This window comes from Heteronotia binoei, chromosome 9, assembly GCF_032191835.1.
Source record: "Heteronotia binoei isolate CCM8104 ecotype False Entrance Well chromosome 9, APGP_CSIRO_Hbin_v1, whole genome shotgun sequence".
In the NCBI taxonomy this organism is placed as follows: domain Eukaryota; kingdom Metazoa; phylum Chordata; class Lepidosauria; order Squamata; family Gekkonidae; genus Heteronotia; species Heteronotia binoei.
In genome coordinates this window covers 111132641-111155219 of record NC_083231.1, presented here as the reverse complement: position 1 = coordinate 111155219, position 22579 = coordinate 111132641, and the positions used below count along the sequence as shown (strand labels likewise).

The window sequence follows — 22579 nt, the reverse complement described above, 5'->3', positions numbered from 1 at the left end:
CAAAAGACGCCCACATGCAGATGCCAGGCCGGGGAAATGGGATTGCGTCCTGGCAAGCTCACATCATTTCCGGAACAAAATGGAAGCGACATGTCACATAAGGATGTGCTAGCATTTCACAAAGTCTCCATGGTAAAACCATAGAGTTTTTGTAAGTGCTAGAGTATCCACAGAGGTCACTTTTGTTTTTTACCGGAAGTGATGAAAGTGCACCGGTGTACTAGGCCCCACCCCCCAATTTCTTCCGGGACTTGCCACCCGTGGCCTGGCAACCCAAGTCCAGTTCCTCCCAAGACCGTGCCACTTCAAAAGATGAGCTGGGCAACCCTTGGTTCGGTGCCTGTCTGCGAAAAAGCTCTCTGAGTGTGGAAGACCAGCATGTGAGGTGGAAAAGCTAGACAAGAACTATTGTGGCGAGGCGAGGCTGAAACAGGGGAAAGCGTAGGAGGGCAGAACGTTCTTCATGGGGCTCGCTGTGCACCGCCTCTGCCCGAACATGTCCACTGTGCATGGACACCGATGTGAAAAAGGGCAGTGAAAGGGGGCAATGCAACTGGCATTCAGCTATCAGCAGGGGTGGTGGAGAGCCAGTTTGGCGTGGAGAGCCAGTTTGGTGTAGTGGTTAAGTGTGCGGACTCTTATCTGGGAGAACCGGGTTTGATTCCCCACTCCTCCACTTGCACCTGCTGAGATGGCCTTGGGTCAGCCATAGCTCTGGCAGAGGTTGTCCTTGAAAGGGCAGCTGCTGGGAGAGCCCTCTCCAGCCCCACCCACCTCACAGGGTGTCTGTTGTGGGGGAGGAAGGTAAAGGAGATTGTGAGCCGCTCTGAGACTCTTCGGAGTGGAGGGCGGGATATAAATCCAATATCTTCATCTACCTCACAGGGTGTCTGTTGTGGGGGAGGAAGGGAAAGGAGATTGTGAGCCGCTCTGAGACTCTTCAGAGTGGAGGGCGGGATATAAATCCAATATCTTCATCTCCCTCACAGGGTGTCTGTTGTGGGGGAGGAAGGGAAAGGAGATTGTGAGCCGCTCTGAGACTCTTCGGAGTGGAGGGCGTAGGGGTCCCAAATCCCCCGCTAGGCCTGGAGACCCCCGATTTGGAGCCTCCTCCTCCCGCTGGCCATAAAAGGGAAAGCGGGGGGGGGAGGGGGAGAACGGCAGCCCTTCGCACCCAGCCCCGATCGCAGCAGCCAGAGCTCTTCCGTTTTCTCAGGCTGCTTCCCGCCCCCAGTCAGCTGGCCGGTGAAGGGAGGGGAGCCCAGCCACGCCCCCAAAGGACCATGTGCCTTTGCACCTCCGGAGGTGAGTGAGTTCTGTCTCCTGCATCAGATTTCCCAGAAAGGGGGTGGGGCGGGGGTGGAGGGGGGTGGAGAGGGAAACGTCTTCTCATAGGGTATAATGGGGAATTGATCTGGAGGTTTCGGGGGCTCTGGGGGAGCTGTTTTTTGAGGTAGAGGCACCAAATTTTCAATATAGTATCTAGTGCCTCTCCCCAAAGTATCCCCCAAATTTCAAAACGATTGGACCAGGGGGTCCAATTCTATGAGCCCCAAAAGAAGGTGCCCTTATCCTTCATTATTTCCTATGGAAGGAAGACATTTAAAAAGGTGTGCTGTCCCTTTAAATGTGATGGCCAGAACTCCCTTGGAGTTCAATTATGCTTGTCACACTCTTGTTCCTGGCTCCGCCCCAATGTCTCCTGGCTCCACCCCCAAAGTCCCCAGATATTTCTTGAATTGGACTTGGCAACCCTAGGAGGGCGGGATATAAATCCAATATCTTTATCTACCTCACAGGGTGTCTGTTGTGGGGGAGGAAGGTAAAGGAGATTGTGAGCCGCTCTGAGACTCTTCGGAGTGGAGGGCGGGATATAAATCCAATATCATCTTCTTCTTCTTCTTCCTCCACTTGCAGCTGCTGGAATGGCCTAGGGTCAGCCATAGCTCTGGCAGAGGTTGTCCTTGGAAGGGCCAGTTTGGTGTAGTGGTTAAGTGCGTGGACTCTTATCTGGGAGAACCGGGTTTGATTCCCCACTCCTCCACTTGCACCTGCTAGCATGGCCTTGGGACAGCCATAGCTCTGGCAGAGGTTGTCCTTGGAAGGGCAGCCGATGTGAGAGCCCTCTCCAGCCCCACCCACCTCACAGGGTGTCTGTTGTGGGGGAGGAAGGTAAAGGAGATTCTGAGCCGCTCTGAGACTCTTCAGAGTGGAGGGCGGGATATAAATCCAATATCATCTTCTTCATCCAGGGATTGTTATGCAGCTGCACCTAGTATTCAGTGGACAAGGTGGGGCAGAAGGAGGTGGAACTCTCAGAAAGGTTCAGGAGCTGTGCTCCTGTGAGCTCCCGCTGAATCCGAGGCCTGGCTATCAGAGAGCCCAACTCCAAGTTGGAAGGTCATTTATCACCCAGGGGAGCAAAGGAGGAGACCCTGGGGAAGTGCGGCCTTGTTCCTTTGGTGACCCGGCCTGTACGTGCTTCTTCAAGCAGCTCACCTGTAGCAATCCCCCTTTTGGCGATGCGTGACCTGAACTCAGGCTGGCCTCTTTGGCTCTCTCCCCCACCCCCGCAGTTCTCTAACAAGCTGCGTCGGCAAAAATACTCTCCGGTTGCTATTTCTGTTTAGATGTCCTGAGGGCCATTTTTTCAAAAGAGAGCCAAGCAGTCTTGTCTCTATAATTACACCATCCCAGGCATACCTCGCGCACGTTCAGATTTTATCAGTTTTGTGCCCTTAGAAATGCCTCCTGCGCCACTTTTAAAGAACAACGGTTGTCGCACATCGTAGGGACAGAGTTGCCAACCTCCAGGTGGGGCTGGGATGTCTCCCGGAATTGTAGCTGATCTCCAGGGGACAGAGGTCACGTCTCCTGGAGAAAACGGCTGCAATGGAAGGAGGGCACTATGGAGTTATACTCCGCTGAAGGAAACAATGGTGGCCTTCAACCGCAAATATAAAAACTAGGAATTCAACGAACGTATCTCCAATATAAACCATAAGAATATAAACCGTAACGGTTTATATTCTTACGGCGGCAAGAATAGTTTTTGGCCAAATATTGGCGGCAAAAGAACTGCCCTGAAACTAGCGAGGTGGTTGATAAAATCCTTCAAGCCGCAGAAATGGATATACTTTCTAATTTGTTAAAAGGGGAGTCCAAGACGGAAGCTAGTAGAAAATGGGAAAAATTTTACAAGTGGTTTGGAAAAAAAAAAATTAAGTGATCTATATAGAAAATACGGTTATATAATGACTTATCTGTACTATTTATACTTTATAGCTTTAAAGTAGACAGTAGTCTTTCTTTTTTCTTTTTTTTCTTTTTTTTCTAAGTTTTGGTTTAATCCACAAAAAACCTCTTTAAGTATGAACGACATGTCAATCTCTGTGGCTTTTGCTTTGTTTTATGTCAATGATTGTTGTACAATGGGAAAATATTATGGGTTTAATAAAGGAAATATACTTTAAAAAAAAAACGTATCTCCAATACAGGTCTGTTAAACGTCTGAAGGACAAGGAAAGGTGATAGGATCACCATCTTCAAGTCCTTGAAGGGCTCTCATCTAGAGGATGGAGTAGAATTGTTTTCTGTGGCCTCGGAAGGTCGGACCAGAACCAATGGGTTGAAATTAAATCAAACGAGTTTCCGGCTCAACATTAGGAAGAACTTCCCGACCGTTAGAGCGATTCCTCAGTGGAACAGGCTTCCTTGGGAGGTGGTGGGCTCTACTTCCCTGGAGGTTTTTAAACAGAGGCTAGATGGCCATCTGACAGCAATGACGATCCTGTGAACTTAGGGGGAGGATATTTGTGAGTTTCCTGCATGGTGCAGGGGGGTTGGACTAGATGACCCTGGAGGTCCCTTCCAACTCTAAAAGACCAAGTCCTATGAAGAAAGGTTGAAGGATCTGGGCATGTTTAGACTGGAAAGGAGGTGGGTGAGAGATAATATGATCACCATCTTCAAGTACTTGAAGGGCTGTCATATAGAGGATGGGATAGAATTGTTTTCTGTGGCCCCAGAAGGTCGGACCAGAACCAATGGGTTGAAATTAAATCAAAAGAGTTTCTGGCTCAACATTAGGAAGAACCTCCTGACTGTTAGAGCTATTCCTCAGTGGAACAGGCTTTCTCGGGAGGTGGTGGGCTCTCCTTCCTTGGAGGTTTTTAAGCAGAGGTTAGATGGCCATCTGACAGCAATGAAGATCCTGTGAATTTAGGGGGAGGTATTTGTGAGTTTCCTGCATTGTGCAGGGGGTTGGACTAGATGACCCTGGAGGTCCCTTCCAACTCTATGATTCTACGATGGCACTCCATCATCCCAGAATGCAACTGCTTATTGGCTGTTCAGGCCAGAGAGTTTGGGGAGAGAATTTGCTTGGCACTGGGTAGAATTTAGCTGAACTTTTAATGTTCTATTGCAGGTAGGGAGTCATAGCATCTCTTGGCGTGGGTGAATTGGCCCAGGATAGCCTTGTCTTGTCACATAAGAACATAAGAGAAGCCATGTTGGGTCAGGCCAGTGGCCCCTCCAGTCCAACACTCTGTGTCACATAAGAACATAAGAGAAGCCATGTTGGATCAGGCCAATGGCCCCTCCAGTCCAACACTCTGTGTCACATAAGAACATAAGAGAAGCCATGTTGGATCAGGCCAGTGGCCCATCCAGTCCAACACTCTGTGTCACACAGTGACCAAGAAACCAGGTGCCATCAGGAGGTCCACCAGTGAGGCCAGGACACTAGAAGCCCTCCCACTGTTGCCCATCCCCCTCCAAGCACCAAGAGTACAGAGCATCACTTGCCCCAGACAGAGTGTTCCATCTCTACTTTGTGGCTAATAGCGACCAATAGCAGGGCTGGATCGGGGGGGGGGGGGGCAGAGGGGGTGCTTGCCCTGGGCGCCGACGGAAGGAGGGGTGCCAAATTGGGTATGGAGTTAATTGTATTTTATGGGACCATAAGATAGAATGGCCCATAAGGTGACATTGTAATTTGCCCCCCCCCTCAAAAAACATGTAGATCCGGTGCTGACTGATGGACCTCTGCTCCAGATGTTTATCCAATCCCCTCTTGAAGCCATCTATGCTTGTAGCTGCCACCAACTCCGGTGGCAGTGAATTCCACATGTTAATCACCCTTTGGATGAAGAAATACTTCCTTTTATCAGTTCTAACCCGACTGTACAGCAATTTCATCGAGTGCCCACGAGTTCTTGTATTGTGAGAAAGGGAGAAAAGGACTTCTTTCTCTACTTTCTCCATCCCATGCATAATCTTGTAAACCTCTATCATGTCACCCCTCAGTCGACGTTTCTCCAAGCTAAAGAGTCCCAAGCACTTTAACCTTTCTTCATAGGGAAAGTGTTCCAACGCTTTAATCATTCTAGTTGCCCTTTTCTGCACTTTTTCCAATGCTATAATATCTTTTGGGGAGATCCGGATTTGATTCCCCACTCCACCACTTGCAGCTGCTGGAATGGCCTTGGGTCAGCTATAGCTCTCACAGAGTTGTCCTTGAAAGGGCATCTACCGTGAGAGCTCTCTCAGCCCCTCTTAACTCACAGGGCGTCTGCAGGGGAGGAAGATAAAGCAGATTGTGAGCCGCTCTGAGATTCGGAGTGGAGGGTGGGATATAAAGCCAATATTTTCTTCTTCACCATCCCTTCCTGCCCTACTTTTCACTATCTGCCTAAATTCACAGAATCAGCATTGCTCTTGGATGGCCATCTAGTCTCTGCTTAACAACTTGCATCCCCTCAAGAGGAAGCCTGTTCCACTGAGGAACCTCTCCAACTGTCAGGAAGCTGTTCCTAATGTTTATCCAGAAACTCCTTTGATTTAATTTCAACCCGTTGGTTCTGGTCTGACCTTCTGGGACACTATAGAACAATTTCACTCCCTCCTCTGTATGACAGTCTTCCAAATACTTTAAAGACCTCTTTTAGAAAGCACAGCTCAGGTGTTAACACGAGGATTACTTTCGCTGCTGATCCTTCAAAGTACTCCTGAAATGTGTAAATTATCTACAGGGGAGTTATATGCAAGTTATACACAATCCAGAACCTAGCGCTTCTGTTTAGTTTAGTGACTCTTGCTGCAGATCCATCATCTATATACAAGTCAAAGTAAACACACACATACCTCTCTCAGGGTTAAAACCTTTCCGCTTTCACTGATAACTTAGCCGGATGTCCTGGTTTTGTTACATGCCTTAGGAGTGAGTTACCAGTGACACATAATACCTCTCCGTGATTCTAACTCGACTGTTAACAAATAACTTAAGAGGTGGAAGGGGCAGAGGGAGCAAAGAACACTTTTTAAAAGATTAAAGAAACAAAACAAAAAAAAGTATAACCGAAGAGGATCCAGGCTGTGTTCCCTCACCGGTGACAACCTCGTCAAGCAAGAAAGACAACATTACGATGCTGGATTTTCCACCAACAACGCAACCGATTCCTTGAACATTGAATTTCTGCCAATAGCTAGCTCTGCTCAAAGGTGCACTGCGATATTCACATTTCGTCACAGAACTCCACCTTCAGCATGAAACTTGGCCTTTAGCAGGCTGATCATATAATCTGAAGCGGACATTGCCAACCTCCAGGTTGAGCCTGGAGATCTCCCAGAATTACAAGTGAGCTCCAGACAACACAGATCAGTTCCTCTAAAGGAAATGGATGCTCTGGAGAAGGAGGGAGTCAGACTTGCTTAACGTAAGAACCACACAGAATAAACGTCAAGATGCTAGAGAGCCGCAAGACAGGAATGTCAGATGTTTGAGAGCTGCAAGACAGGAAGGAACAAAGGGTGGTAAGAAAGGGGGAAAGAAAGCAAATAGACGGGAGGGAGGGAGAGGTGGAAAGAAAGCAACTTTAAATCATTTTCCAAGCCACTGGATGGCTTGGCTTGATTTAAAGAGAGAAATGCCTTCTCCAAGCCAGCTGATGGAGTGGTGGGGGCTTTGAGAGCCACGCAACGGCTGAAAGAACCGCATGTGACTTCTGAGCTGCAGGTTGGCCAATCCTGCCCTGGAGGATGAACTCTATGGTATTGTACCCCCCTGCGGTGCCTCCCCTTCCTAACCCCTGATGTTCCCACTCTCTACCATCCCCCCACCCCCCAATCTACCACTGGCAGCTCCGTCCTAAGCAGAGTTACTCCGGTGCTGATTTACTATGGTATAAATCCTGCACAGGGTTATACTGTGAGAGCATCTCAAGTTTTGATTCAGAAAACGGGCATGTCATAAAACTCAAGGGGAACAAGGGGAACGTGCACTGGAATCCATTTTAATTTTGTACAACGAGGGAACCTGGTATTATCAGCAATGGGGGATTTTTATTTCACTTTTCTTTACTCTTTTACGGGTCAGAAAGGGCTGCAATACATTCTTCAGACATGTGTTCGATGCTGCCAATTTGAATGTAGAACAGAAGAACACAAATGTGAAACTATGTGAAAATGACACAATTCAGGAGATGTGCTTCCTGCAAATATTTAAGTACCAATTGCATTTTTTAAAAAGCCAAAACAAACGCTGGTACTGTTATCCTAAAGTGTCTTCTGATTTTAAATTTTCAATAATGCTCTGTTAAGACTGTTTCTGAGAGGGAAGGAGGCATGGTACAGTCTCATCTCGTCAGATCTTGGAAGCTAAGCAGAGTTGGTACTTGGAAGGGAGACCACCAAGGAAGGCTCTGCAGAGGAAGGCAATGGCAAACCCCCTCTGCTTCTAACTTGCCTTGAAGGCCCCTCACTGAGGTCACCAGAAGTCTTGGCTGGGAGACCACTAAGGAAGACTGCAGAGGAAGGCAATGGTCAACCACCTCTGATTCTCACTTGCCTTCAATGCCCCTTGCTGGGATCACTGTAAGTCTTGGATGGGAGGCCACCAAGGAAGACTCTGCAGAGGAAGGCAATGCCCAACCACCTCTGCTTCTCACTTGCCTTCAATGCCCCTTGCTGGGATCACTGTAAGTCTTGGATGGGAGACCACCAAGGAAGACTCTGCAGAGGAAGGCAATGCCCAACCACCTCTGCTTCTCACTTGCCTTCAATGCCCCTTGCTGGGATCACTGTAAGTCTTGGATGGGAGACCACCAAGGAAGACTCTGCAGAGGAAGGCAATGGCCAACCACTTTGCTTCTCACTTGCCTTCAATGCCCCTTGCTGGGATCACTGTAAGTCTTGGATGGGAGACCACCAAGGAAGACTCTGCAGAGGAAGGCAATGCCCAACCACCTCTGCTTCTCACTTGCCTTCAATGCCCCTTGCTGGGATCACTGTAAGTCTTGGATGGGAGACCACCAAGGAAGACTCTTCAGAGGAAGGCAATGGCCAACCACTTTGCTTCTCACTTGCCTTCAATGCCCCTTGCTGGGATCACTGTAAGTCTTGGATGGGAGGCCACCAAGGAAGACTCTGCAGAGGAAGGCAACGGCCAACCACCTCTGCTTCTCACTTGCCTTGAAGGCCCCTCACTGAGGTCACCAGAAGTCTTGGCTGGGAGACCACTAAGGAAGACTGCAGAGGAAGGCAATGGTCAACCACCTCTGATCTCACTTGCCTTCAATGCCCCTTGCTGGGGTCACTGTAAGTCTTGGATGGGAGACCACCAAGGAAGACTCTGCAGAGGAAGGCAATGCCCAACCACCTCTGCTTCTCACTTGCCTTCAATGCCCCTTGCTGGGATCACTGTAAGTCTTGGATGGGAGACCACCAAGGAAGACTCTGCAGAGGAAGGCAATGGCCAACCACCTCTGCTTCTCACTTGCCTTCAATGCCCCTTGCTGGGATCACTGTAAGTCTTGGATGGGAGACCACCAAGGAAGACTCTGCAGAGGAAGGCAATGGCCAACCACTTTGCTTCTCACTTGCCTTCAATGCCCCTTGCTGGGATCACTGTAAGTCTTGGATGGGAGACCACCAAGGAAGACTCTGCAGATGAAGGCAATGGCCAACCACCTCTGCTTCTCACTTGCCTTCAATGCCCCTTGCTGGGATCACTGTAAGTCTTGGATGGGAGACCACCAAGGAAGACTCTGCAGAGGAAGGCAATGGCCAACCACCTCTGCTTCTCACTTGCCTTCAATGCCCCTTGCTGGGATCACTGTAAGTCTTGGATGGGAGACCACCAAGGAAGACTCTGCAGAGGAAGGCAATGCCCAACCACCTCTGCTTCTCACTCGCACTGAAAGCCTCTCGCCTCAGAGCCAAATTGACTGTATGGGCAGCAGGATTAAAGTAAGAAAGCCCCATGCTGGGGTCGCCATAACTTGGCTGCACTTTGAAAGCATTTTACATACACACAAAAACGCACCTGTCTTTTGGGGAGGGAAGGTGGCATTAAACATACAGCTCGATCATGTCAGATTTCAGAAGCTAAGCTGGGTCAGTAGTTGAAGGAAGACCACCAAGGGAGGCTCTACAGAGGAAGGCAATGCCAAACCATCTCTGCTGAACCACTTTGTTTGTTTTTATCTATTTAGTTTGTTTTATTTATACCCCCCGCCCCTCCCACCCCCCCACCCCCTGCCGAAGCAGGCTCAGGGCAGCTCACAGCATAAAAACATTAAAACAGTTAAAACCACACACATTATAAGTCATACACTTGACTTGAAAGACCCTTGCTGGGACTGTCATAAGCCTTGGATGGGAGACCCCCAAGGAAAGCTCTGCAGAGGACAGCAATTGCAAACCCCCTCTGCTTCTCACTTGCCTTGAAAGCCCCTTGCTGGAATTGGCATAAGTCTTGGATGGGAGACCACCAAGGAAGACTCTGCAGAGAAAGGCAGCAACAAACCACTTCTGCTTCTCACTTGCCTTGAAAGCCCCTTGGCTGGGGTCGCCATAAGCTGGAAGCTAAGCAAGGTTGGTACTTGAACGGGAGCCCACCAAGGAAGACTATGCAGAGGAAGGCAATGGCAAGCCATTTCTCCTTTTCACTAGCCTTGAAAGCCCCTTGGTGGGGTCGCCATAAGCTGGAAGCTAAGCAGGGTTGGTTACTTGAATGGGAGACCACCAAAGACTCTGCAGAGGGAGGCAATGGCCAACCACCTCTGCTTCTCACTTGCCTTGAAAGACTCTTGCTGGGATCATGACAATTCTTGGATGAGAGCCCACCAAGGAAGACTCTGCAGAGGAAGGCAACAACAAACCACTTCTGCTTCTCACTTGCCTTGAAAGCCCCTTGCTGAGGTCTCCATAACTTGGAAGCTAAGCAGGGTTGGTACTTGAATGGGAGACCACCAAGGAAGACTCTGCAGAGGAAGGCAATGGTGAAAGCTTGTCTTGAAAGCCCCTTGCTGGGGTCACCATAAGTCTCAGAGGGGAGACCACCAAGGGAGGCTCTGCAGAGAAAAGCCATGGCAAGCCCCCTCTGCTTCTCACTTGCCTGGAAAGCCCCTTGCTGGGGTCACCATACATCGGCCACAACCTGCCAGCACTTTACGCCCACAATGCTGCTTCTGCAGTGTTTTGATTTGCTTACAGTCCTTTTAATCTACTTGGAAATCCACCTGCCAGCTGTGAATGTTGCTGCTTACTTTTTCCAGAGTTCAGGGGCAGACGATAAAAAGGCAAGAGGTAAATTTCACTCCTTACCTTCAAGATGGGAGCCATGAAGACCGAAATACCGGTCAGAACGAACACGAGCACTCCAGTCACTCTCTGCTCCCTGAAATAAAATCCAGCAATTATTAGCCTGATGCTTTTTTAAAGACTTTCCCCAGTTTTTATCCGGCTGAAACCCAGTCTGGACCCAGCCATCCGCAGGCCCACAGATTTCTCCCCTGCTGTCCCAGCCTTCTAGCCTCACGATGTTCATTCCCAAGGCTGTGGGGACCCACATGGACTAAGAGCGTGGTGCAGCGGTTAGAGCAGGGGTGTCAAAAATGCAGTTTTGGGGGTTGAATCAGGCCCCCAGAGGGCTCCTATCAGGCCCCCGAGCAACTGGCAGTCATCTGCTTCCTTCTCCCTCTCTCTTGCTTCCTTCTGCATCACAGCTTGCTTTGCAAGGCTTGCTCAATTGCACAGGAGCTACAGAGCAAAGCCTCTATTTTCTCCATTGGCTGAGGCTCCTCCCTTGGGGGGAAAGGGGGGAGGAATAGCTTGCTTTGCCAGGCTCTCTTAATCGCACAGCAGAGCTACTGAGCCAAGCCTCTTTTCCTTCTATTGGCTGAGGATCCCCCCCCCACAGTCCCCTAGGGAAGGAAGGAAAGAGCCAGAGCTTCCTTTGCCCAATTCCCTGGATCCCATGGGAGAGATGCAAAGGAAGCACCTTTAAGACCAACGAGTGCTAACACTTTCAGCATGTTTTAAGTTTTTAAAAATATATATTTGTGTTTGTCTGTGTTCTTTATAAAATTTATATTTCTGCTACCTAATCTTAAATAGGTACACATATGGCCCAACCCGACATGGCCCAGCCCAACAAGGTCTCATTTGTCAGATCCAGCCCTCATTTGTCAGATCCAGCCCTCATTCGACACCCCTGGGTTAAGAGTTTCAAACGAGGATCTAAGAGACCGAGGTTTCAGCCCCCACTCTGCTACTGATGCCTGATGGGCGACTTTGGGCCAGTCTCAGCCTCTCAGCCTGATCTACCTCACAGAGTTGTTGTGAGGACAAAATGGAGGAGAGGAGAATGACAGAAGCTGCTTTGGGTCCCACTGGGGAGATAGGCGGGGGGTGGGGCAGGAGTGGAATTCTCGCAGGAGCAACTTTGCATATTAGGCCACGCCCCCCAGATGTAGCCAGTCCTCCAAGAGCTTACAAGGCTCTTTATTGTAAGCTCTTGGCGGATTGGCTGAATCAGGGGGATGTGGACTAATATGCAAAGGATGGTGAGGGAGGGATGGTGGCTCAGTGGTAGAGCATCTGCTTGGCAAGCAGAAGGTCCCAAGTTCAATCCCTGGCATCTCCAAAAAGGGTCCAGGCAAGTAGGCATGAAAAACCTCAGCTTGAGGCCCTGGAGAGCCGCTGCCAGTCTGAGAAGACAATACTGACTTTGATGGACCAAGGGTCTGATTCAGTATAAGGCAGCTTCATATGTTCATATGTTCAAAGGAGCTCCTGCTAGAATTCCACCCCTGAGCGGGGGGTATAAATGAATGAAACAAAAGAACAGACGTGCAAGGTTGGGAGCCACGCAGCGGCAAGAGAAAAGGAGTTAAAATCCCCCTCCCCTCCCTCTTGTATGTAAGAGGCAGAAAGGGCAATTTCATGCCTTCCCCAATGCAGTCTCTCAATCCACATGGCTATTAATTCACACAGATTTCTCTCCCCCCCCCCCCAGGAAAAACTGGGAGAAAAGGGAGCAAGGGAGAGATCTTGTGACAGTCAGAACTCTCCAGTGTTGGTTTATTTATTTGTTTTATTCCATTTATATCCTGCCCTCCCTGCCGAAGCGGGCTCAGGGCGGCTTACATCGTCATGCATGGGTATAAAACATATAATGAACATAAAACCATAAAAACAGTTAAAACACAGAAAAAAGTTAACATTGGTGCTATGATCTTAATTTCAAAGTCTGTATTCTCTGCAGATGGGCCTTAAAGGTCCTTTCTGTTGCTGCTCTAGGGCAGCTCGCAAGAGGTGATCCAGCTGTTTCCTGAGAACTGTAGTGGCTCACAATCTAGCTTGCGAACGCCAGGTGGAAGAGTGCCGTCTTACAGGCCCTGCGGAACTGCATGAGCGCTTGCAGGGCCCTGGATCGAAGCCCTTCCCCGCTGCAGTCCTGAGGGCTAGAAAACCTTTTGCAATGAAATTTTCATTTCCAACCAGGAGCCATAGGAGACTACAAAACTGGGCTTGCTAATCGCAACTCCAGGTGACCATGATCAGTTCCCCTGGAGAAAATGGCTGCTTTGGAGGGTGGAGTCTATGCCGTTATGCCCGGCTGAGGCCCCTCCCCAAACTCCACCCTCCCTAGACTCCACCCACAAATCTCCCAAACTGGAGTTGACAATCCTATATAAACGCATCCTGCAAGCTGAGTGTGTTTGTAGCAGGAACTCCTTGGCATATTAGGCCACACACCCCTGATGCAGCCAATCCTCCTGGAGCTTACAGTAGGCCCTGTACTAAGAGCCTTTGGAGGACTGGCTACATCAGGGGTGTGTGGCCTAATATGATAAGAAGATGATGATATTGGATTTATATCCCACCCTCCACTCTGAATTTCAGAGACTCAGAGTGGCTTACAATCTCCTATATCTTCCCCCCCCCCCCCACAACAGACACCCTGTGAGGTGGGTGGGGCTGAGAGGGTTCTCACAGCAGCTGCCCTTTCAAGGACGACTCCTGCGAGAGCTATGGCTGACCCAAGTCCATTCCAGCAGCTGCAAGCGGAGGAGTGGGGAATCAAACTCGGTTCTCCCAACTAAGAGCCCGCGCACTTAACCACCACACCAAACTGGCTCTCTGGGTTTTAATAACTGTTAACGTTTTAGATGTTGAATATGCAAAAGAGTTCCTGCTATAAAAAAAAGCCCTGTGTATCACATATACCCAATCTCACACCTCTCCAACTTCCGTCGCTGACGCACAATGAAATCCATAACCAACCACTTCAATATATAACAGCTCGTGCAATGCTCACAATTGTATGCCACGTTCCCGCGTTCTAACTTTAAGAAGAATCCAGAATCTCAGAAGGCCAGTGGAGAAACCAGGCCAAGCATCTCACTCCTGAGTGCATGTAGCTGCTTTCGAAAATCTGCTTGCAGACACATCAGGCAATTCACACTTCAAATAAAAACCAGCCCACGGCTTATGCACTGTCACACATGACACGTCACAGAACTTGCTGGCATGCTTCTCTCACACATGTCACAGAACTTGGTGGCATCCTTCACTCACACGCGAGTCTCTTTTGGAGTATCAAGGGTGGGAATAAATCTTCCAGTCATGAGCCCTCCCTCTCACAAGATTGCTAGAGCCACAGCTGCATGAATGCACACAGCTTTCACCCAAAATACCGCCCCCCCTCAGCGTGCATGGCAGGGTTTTTTCATAGACTGTCCGTCCCGGTGCCCTTTTTTGGACTGCAGAAGATCCTTAAGCGCTCCACCAAATGTCGTTGCCTCTTTTAGCACAGCTCTTAATATCTGTCCCCGCTTTCCTCTCCTCCCTGTTCTTCACCGTGGGCAGAACCACAGCACGGCTAACACAGCTAACACCCCAGAATAAATTCTAGAGAGGAAGCTGTCAGGAGGAGATGATTAGATTTATATCCCACCTTTCAAAGGGAATCCTGGAGTGCCTTAATATCTTCCTTTCCCTTTCTCTCCCACAGCAGAAATCCTGTGAGGTAAATGGGGCTGAGAGAGCTGCTCTTGAGAGAACAGCTCTGAGAGGGCTGTGACTGACTCAAGGTCTCCCAGCAGCTGCATGTAGAAGAGCAGTGGTGCAGGGCTCTTTTTCTAGCAGGAGCTCCTCTGCCTATTAGGCCACGGCCCCCTGATGTAGCCAATCCTCCAAGAGCTTAGAGGGCTCTTCTTACAGGGCCTACTGTAAACTCTTGGAGGATTGGCTACATCGGGGGGGGCGTGGCCTAATATGCAGAGGAGGTCCTGCTAGAAAAAGAGCCCTGGGAGTGCGGAATCAAACCCAGTTCTCCCAGATTAGGGTCCACACACTTAACCACTACACCAAGCTGGCTCCCACAGCACCTTGAAGACTAAGAAATTTATTGTGGCATAAGCCTTCACAAGCCAATGGACTTGTTCGCCTTCTTTCAATCCAAGCAGAGAAAGAAACAGGCTTGCCTTAGATCGACAGCCAGCCCAAGAAACGTTATTTATTGAATTTCTTCCACTGAATTGATTTATTCATTTATTTGGCTTCTAGCCCTGCCCTCCCTCCCAAGTGGACTCAGGGCGGGTCACAGCAGTAATAAATAATTCAACATTTCAAATGTTAACAGTTATTAAAGCCCAGTCACAATAATATAATCAACTGTAAAAATCCACGGCACCGTTCAACTTAAGGTGGAGTTTACACCAGAGTTCCCAGGTGTATGCTGGAGTTTCTGGCATTCCTTCAGAGTTAACCTGAGGTTGGAGCAGTTCTGTGCATGGGTAGCTAGAGCAGTTAAGACACCGAAGCCATGCCTTGGACCTCAAAGTGGCTGTGTGAACTAAGCCTTGTGTTGGGCCAGGTAACAGAGAACCAGCCTTGCTTGTGTGTGTGTCAAATGCTTTGCTTTTTGAATTATGAAGACCCTATGAAAGAATGACATAAGAACATAAGAGAAGCCATGTTGGATCAGGCCAACGGCCCATCCAGTCCAACACTCTGTGTCACACAGTGGCCAAAAAACCCCAAGTACCATCAGGAGGTCCAACAGTGGGGCTAGAAGCCCTCCCACTGTGCTCCCCCCAAGCACCCAAGAATACAGAGCATCATTGCCCCACTGTGGCTAATGGCCACTGATGGACCTCTGCTCCACATGTTTATCCAATCCCCTCTTGAAGCTATCTATGCTTGTAGCCGCCGCCACCTCCTGTGGCAGTGAATTCCACGTGTTAATTACCCTTTGGGTGAAGAAGTACTTCCTTTTATCAGTTCTAACCTGACTGCTCAGCAATTCCATTGAATGCCCACGAGTTCTCGTATTGTGAGAAAGGGAGAAAAATACTTCTTTCTCTACTTTCTCCGTCCCATGCAGAATCTTAGAAACCTCTATCATGTCACTCCGCAGTTCACGTTTCTCCAAGCTAAAGAGTCCCAAGTGTTTTAACCTTTCTTCACAGGGAAAGTGTCCCAACCCTTTAATCATTCTAGTTGCACTTTTTTCCAATGCTATAATATCATTTTTTGAGGTGCGGTGACCAGAACTGGGTGAAGAAGTACCTGCTTTTAAACATCCTAGTGTTAACAGCCTTGCTCAGGTCTTGCACACTGAGGGCTCTTGTGGCGTCTTCCATCCACTTCCTGTGGGGTCTTCCTCTTTTCCTAGCATGATGGCTTCTCTGCTGACTGAAAACATGAAGCCAGCGTGGTGTAATGGTTAAGAGGGGTGGACTCTAATCAGGAGAGCTGGGTTTGATCTCCCCGTTCCTTCTCCACATCAAGCCAGCCGGGTGCCCTTGGGTCAGTCACAGTTGCCTCAGAGCTCTCTCAGCCCCACCTGCCTCACAAGGTACTTGTTGTGGGAAGAAGAAGGGAAGGCAATTGTAAGCTGCTGTGAGGCTCCTTAGGGCAGAGAAAAGTGGGGCATAAGACTCTACTCTCCTTCTCTTTTACAATGGACTTCATCAGTCAGCATCTCCCTTGCGTACGCTCCAAACTGAACCTTCCTCTTGGTACCGACTTCAACAGGGCTTTATTTGCTGACAATCTTGAGTCTCTCTCCAGTTTCTTTACTTCTTTTTACTTCTCCCTTATGGGAACTCAAAGCCGCTAACATCTTTCCCCTGTCCTCCACTTCATCCTCACAATGGCCCTGTGATGTAGGTTAGGCTGAGAGTGCGTGATTCGCCCAAGGTCCCCCAGCAGGCTTCCATGGCACAGAATTCGAACCTGGGGCTCCCAGATCCTAGCCCAACAATTTAAATTGCTGCACCACACGGGCACTTTACTAGCTTTGCCCTTGTCATGCCCTATCTCTACAGGAGACCCAGATCTTGACTTCTGCCCTATAAAAAGTTCCTGTCTTGATACCTTGTCAGGGGGTGGCGGTGGCTACAAGCATAGCCAGCTTCAAGAGGGGATTGGATAAGCGTATGGAGCAGAGGTCCATCAGTGGCTATTAGCCACATCTTATTGTTGGAACTCTCTGTCTAGGGCAGTGACGCTCCGTATTCTTGGTGCTTGGGAGGGGCAACTGTGGGACGGCTTCTAGTGTCCTGGCCCCATTGGTAGACCTCCTGATGGCACTTGGGTTTTTTTGGTCACTGTGTGTGTCATGATCCTGGGCTAGGGTTGCCAATCCCCAGGTGGGGGCAGGGGATCCCCCGGTTTGGAGGTCCTCCCCCCGGCTTCAGGGTCGTCAGAAAGCGGGGGGAGGGGAGGGAAATGTCTGCTGGGAAATCTGTTATTCCCTATGGAGATTTATTCCCATAGAAAATAATGGAGAATTGATCTGTGGGTATCTGGGGCTCTGGGGGGGTTGTTTTTTGAAGTAGAGGCACCAAATTTTCAGTACATAATCTAGTACCTCTCCCCAAAATATCCCCCAAGTTTCAAAACCAGGGGGTCCAATTCTATGAGCCCCAAAAGAAGGTGCCCCTATCCTTCATTATTTCCTATGGAAGGAAGGCATTGAAAAGGTGTGCCACCCCTTTAAATGTGATGGCCAGAACTCCCTTTGGAGTTCAATTATGCTTGTCACAGCCTTGATCTTGGCTCCACCCCTTATGTTTCCTGGCTCCACCCCCAAAGTCCCCAGATATTTCTTAAATTGGACTTGGCAACCCTATCCTGGGCCTAGCGAGGCCTGCAGGCCCCAGGAAAGCCTGCTTAGGAGTTACTGGGAAAAGCCTACATCTCTCAGGGTCCCCTCTGTCCCTCTGATTGGGTAGCAAAGGGTCTGGAGGGAAACAGGCTCAGAGAGGGGTGGGACCTGGGAAGACAATATAAAGGCCAAGCCCAAGAACTGGGTGTTCATTCCCTGGAAGGCTGAGCAGGGGAAAGCTGCCTCACCCAAGGGAAGGGGTGACTGCTGGTTAGCAGTTTAGGGACTGTAAGTTCAGACACATTAGGACTTTTGTTTATTTTTCCCTTCACCCTTTTACTGTTTTCTGCACCTTGGTTGTTTATATTGCACTGACTTTAAAATAAACCTTTTTGTTGTTCACTCTGCCTGGTCCTCACGACTGTTATTTGGCCTAAGCTACAAGAGGCCTGAAGGGCTTGGAAGGGAACTCTGGGCCTTCTCAGGGGGAACCCTTTACCCAGAGTGGTGGCAGCAATTGGTAATACCCCCCTGAGTCATGCCGGTGTGACACAGAGTGTTGGACTGGATGGGCCACTGGCCTGATCCAACATGGCTTCTCTGCTGTTCTTATATGACACAGAGTGTTGGACTGGATGGGCCACTGGCCTGATCCAACATGGCTTCTCTGATGTTCTTATGTGACACAGAGTGTCGGACTGGATGGGCCACTGGCCTGATCCAACATGGCTTCTCTTATGTTCTTATGTGACACAGAGTGTTGGACTGGATGGGCCACTGGCCTGATCCAACATGGCTTCTCTGATGTTCTTATGTGACACAGAGTGTCGGACTGGATGGGCCACTGGCCTGATCCAACATGGCTTCTCTTATGTTCTTATGTGACACAGAGTGTTGGACTGGATGGGCCACTGGCCTGATCCAACATGGCTTCTCTTATGTTCTTATGTGACACAGAGTGTTGGACTGGATGGGCCATTGGCCTGATCCAATATGGCTTCTCTTATGTGACATAGAGTGTTGGACTGGAGGGGCCACTGGCCTGATCCAACATGGCTTCTCTTATGTGACACAGAGTGTTGGACTGGATGGGCCATTGGCCTGATTCAGCATGGCTTCTCTTCTGTTCTTATGTGACACAGAGTGTTGGACTGGATGGGCCATTGGCCTAATCCAGCATGGCTTCTCTTATGTTCTTATGTGAAACAGAGTGTTGGACTGGATGGGCCACTGGCCTGATCCAACATGGCTTCTCTTATGTGACACAGAGTGTTGGACTGGATGGGCCATTGGCCTGATCCAGCATAGCTTCTCTTCTGTTCTTATGTGACACAGAGTGTTGGACTGGATGGGCCACTGGCCTAATCCAGCATGGCTTCTCTTATGTTCTTATGTGACACAGAGTGTTGGATTGGATGGGCCATTGGCCTGATCCAATATGGCTTCTCTTCTGTTCTTATGTGACACAGAGAGTTGGACTGGAGGGGCCATTGGCCTGATCCAACATGGCTTCTCTTATGTCCTTATCCTTGTTTGCCTAGCATTATGAACTGGCTGCGTGGGCATACCTGACTCCCAGGAATTTGGGCTGCTCTCCTGGCGCCGATGTCTCCGTCTCCATCTTCAAGCTGTCAATGTGCGCGATGGAGATCACAGTAGCAGCAACGTACCAGGGAAGGCCCATGAAGGAACATATGATCATCAAAATGGCCACCCAGAAGAGATCCAGATGATAACCAGCACCTTTCTGCAAAGCAGGAACGGAGAAAAACAGAGTGGATGGCATTAGCTGGTCAGATTCTGTGCCATCAACCTTGACCCCTATCCCTAGAGTCCTTCTACAACTATATTTAAAAGTCGGGATGCCAGCCTCCAGGTGGGACCTGGGGACCCCCCAGAATTACAGCTCATCTCCACACAGCAGAGATCACTTTCTCTGGAGAAAATGGATGCTTTGGAGAGGATCCAGATTAGGGGTGGCCGAACTTGCATAACCTAAGAGTCACACAGAATAAATGTCAGATGTTTGAGGCCCACAAGAAGAAGAAGATGAAGATATTGGATTTATATCCCTCCCTCCACTCCGAAGAGTCTCAGAGCGGCTCACAATCTCCTTTACCTTCCTCCCCCACAACAGACACCCTGTGAGGTGGGTGGGGCTGGAGAGGGCTCTCACAGCAGCTGCCCTTTCAAGGACAACCTCTGCCAGAGCTATGGCCGACCCAAGGCCATGCTAGCAGGTGCAAGCGGAGGAGTGGGGAATCAAACCTGGTTCTCCCAGATCAGAGTCCGCACACTTAACCACTACACCAAACTGGGTCTCCAAGATATGAACATCAGATGTTCAAGAGCCACAAGGAAGGAAGGAGAGCAAATAGATGGCGGGAAGAAGGGGGGAGGGAGAGTGGAAAGAAAGCAACTTTAACTTTAAATGCATTCTCTAGGCCTCCAGCTGGCTTTGCAAAGTGATTTAAAGAGACTTTACATGCCTTTTCCAAGCTGGCCGACGGGGCAGTGGGGACTTCTGAGAGCCACACATATGTGTGGAAGAGCCACATGTGGCTCCTGAGCCAGTTTTGGCCACCCCTGATCCATATGATAACCAGCAGCTTTCTTCAAAGCAGAAAGGGAGGAAAACGGAGTGCTTATTATTTAATTTGACAAGTATTTTTGCCACACCTTTCTGCTCTCTTACGGCCACACAGCGGGTCTATCCGGAATTCAGCCCAGGAGAGTCGGTGACACATTTGGACTGAACATGGTGTTTCCACAGAGGAGACAAACAAATCAAAACATACCAACTAATATCTTTGCTTCAAAGCCATTCAAGCCAACATACAAACACAACATTAAAACAATTTAAAAACAGAGCTTCACAGCCGTGGACAGCACCATCTGGCCAGATTCTGTGCCATCAACCTTGACCCCTATCCCTAGAGCCGCTCTAAGATTATATTTGAAGTAGGGTTGTATGTAGGGAAGTCGTATGTTTTTCAGTTGCCCGTATTATAGGGAGGCTCATTTTAGAATTATTACTCCATTAGTTGATAGGACACCTGGTTATATCAATACAAACGAAGCAAGACTTTATTGGCTCTTATCAGATAGGAATCCAGAGATTACATATACAGGCGCTGAGTTCTGTGCACCAATTCTTAGACTGCGGGATTTGCATTTTAAAGGTTCTTAAACTTAGATTTTTACTTGGTATATTATGTCTGTGTTTACTTCTCCAGCAGAGCGGTAAAGCTGCAGTACTGCAGTCCAAGCTCTCTGCTCACGACCTGAGTTCGATCCCAGCAGAAGCTGGGTTCAGGTAGCCTGCTCAAGGTTGACTCAGCCTTCCATCCTTCGAGGTCGGTAAAATGAATACCCAGCTTGCTGGGGGAGAGTTTCGATGACTGGGGAAGGCAATGGCAAACCACCACATAAAAAAGTCTGCTGTGAAAACGCTGTGAAAGCAACGTCACCCCAGAGTCGGAAACGACTGGTGCTTGCACAGGGGACCTTTCCTTCCTTTCCTTCAGCGGCCGCGTGGCGCAGAGTGGTAAAGCAGCAGTACTGCAGTACTGTGATATGAACTCTCTGCTCACATCTGAAAGTTGGTTCAGGTAGCTGGCCTGAGGTTGACTCAGCCTTCCATCCTTCCGCTCACGACCTTTCGGTAAAAGGAGTACCCAGCTTGCTGGGGGGGGGGGGAGTGTAGATGACTGGGGGAGGCAATGGCAAACCACCCCGTAAAAAGTCTGCTGTGAAAACGTTGTGAAAGCAACGTCACCCCAAAGTCGGAAACGACTGGTGCTTACACAGGTGGCTACCTTTACCTTTTATTATGTTTACACGGTATCCTGGCTTTGAGACTGTAATAAACTATGATGATGAACTATGACGATGAAGTAGGGATACCAACCTCCAGGTGGGATCTGGGGATCCCCCAGAATTACAGCTCATCTCCAGACTACAGAGATCAGCTCCCCTGGAGAAAAGGGATGCTTTGGAGGGTGGACTTTCTGGCATTGTACCCCTGCCCCCCCGCCCAAGGTCCTTGTCCTCCTCTGGCTCCATTCCCAAATTTCCAAGAGTTTCTCAATCTGGATTTGGCAAAAAGAAACGCCCATCCCTTGCCAGTGGCTGGCAACTCTAATTTAAAGTAAGCCACAATTTCTTTTTGCATTTGGCAAAGAACGAGTCCGCATATGAATAAACATATATCACTCAACGCTTCGAAAACTCGATAAGCAGTTCACGTAAGCCAAGCCTACTTGAGAAGATGCACAGGTGCAGAGGACGTAGCGATGGTGTGACATGACACTATGAGGTGAGGAACACAGCTCAACCGCTATCTGTGTCTTCACTTTTCAGTGTACAAGAAAGACATGGGAGAATATTCAGGTCTTCCCAAAGTGAAAGGAATGGCAGCTTCAAAAATGATTCATTTCGTAAGCACAAAGGCCAGAAATAACTTTGGAAAAGTTAGATTGCCAGATCTAGCATCATGCAACCTTTATTGGTACAGCACAAATCCAAGTGGACTGCAATAGAATCTATGGACAAAAGAAATTTTGCTACAGATTCAATGATTTCGCACTTCAGATCAACCCTCTAAAGGTAGCAGAAAAGGTTTAAAAAACAACACGAAGATCATCATACAATTTACAACGCAGTGCAAATACTTTAAAAAGCAAATTAATGCATTAGCACTCAAAATTACATTGTATATTGGTAACTTAATGCACCTACCATTTTGCTTTGGGTTACGACACAACTTCCTATGTTAATATGTCACTCCAGGTTAATCAGTTCCTGTTTTAATTTTTGTTTTTACACTTCTGCATTTATTTATTCTAGCTCTGGTTTGAGATATTTTAATAAGGTGCGGCTGGTTGGTTTCAAGAGTTTTTAAGACGAGATTTTCAAATCAATATTTTAATTTATGGGCCTCGTTCTGTAAATATTTCAATTTGTGGGTAAACATTTTATATATAAAATAAATGTGCCCACCATCTATGTGCAAACACAGAAACACAGAGCTGGAAGGCACTTCAAGGGTCATCTAGCCAGCCCTCTGAATACTGCAAGAAATCCACAAATATCCTCCCTCCCCCCACATTTCCATAGTGACCCCTGCTCTAGAAAAGGACAGATAAAGCTGCCTTATACTGCATGATCCCCTCA

General features: G+C 48.8%; 1 protein-coding gene across 1 annotated transcript in view; it reads right to left on the bottom strand.

Moving 5' to 3' along the window:
- The window catches only part of SLC4A4 (solute carrier family 4 member 4), a 287851-nt gene that overhangs the window by 33326 nt on the left and 231946 nt on the right, over positions 1 to 22579 (bottom strand). The window contains exons 18-19 of the mRNA XM_060247411.1: positions 18973 to 19151; positions 10609 to 10681 (exon numbers count right to left, since the gene is read on the bottom strand). Of these exons, the coding sequence (XP_060103394.1) occupies positions 10609 to 10681; positions 18973 to 19151 (252 nt within the window). The remainder of the gene's footprint in view (positions 1 to 10608; positions 10682 to 18972; positions 19152 to 22579) is intronic.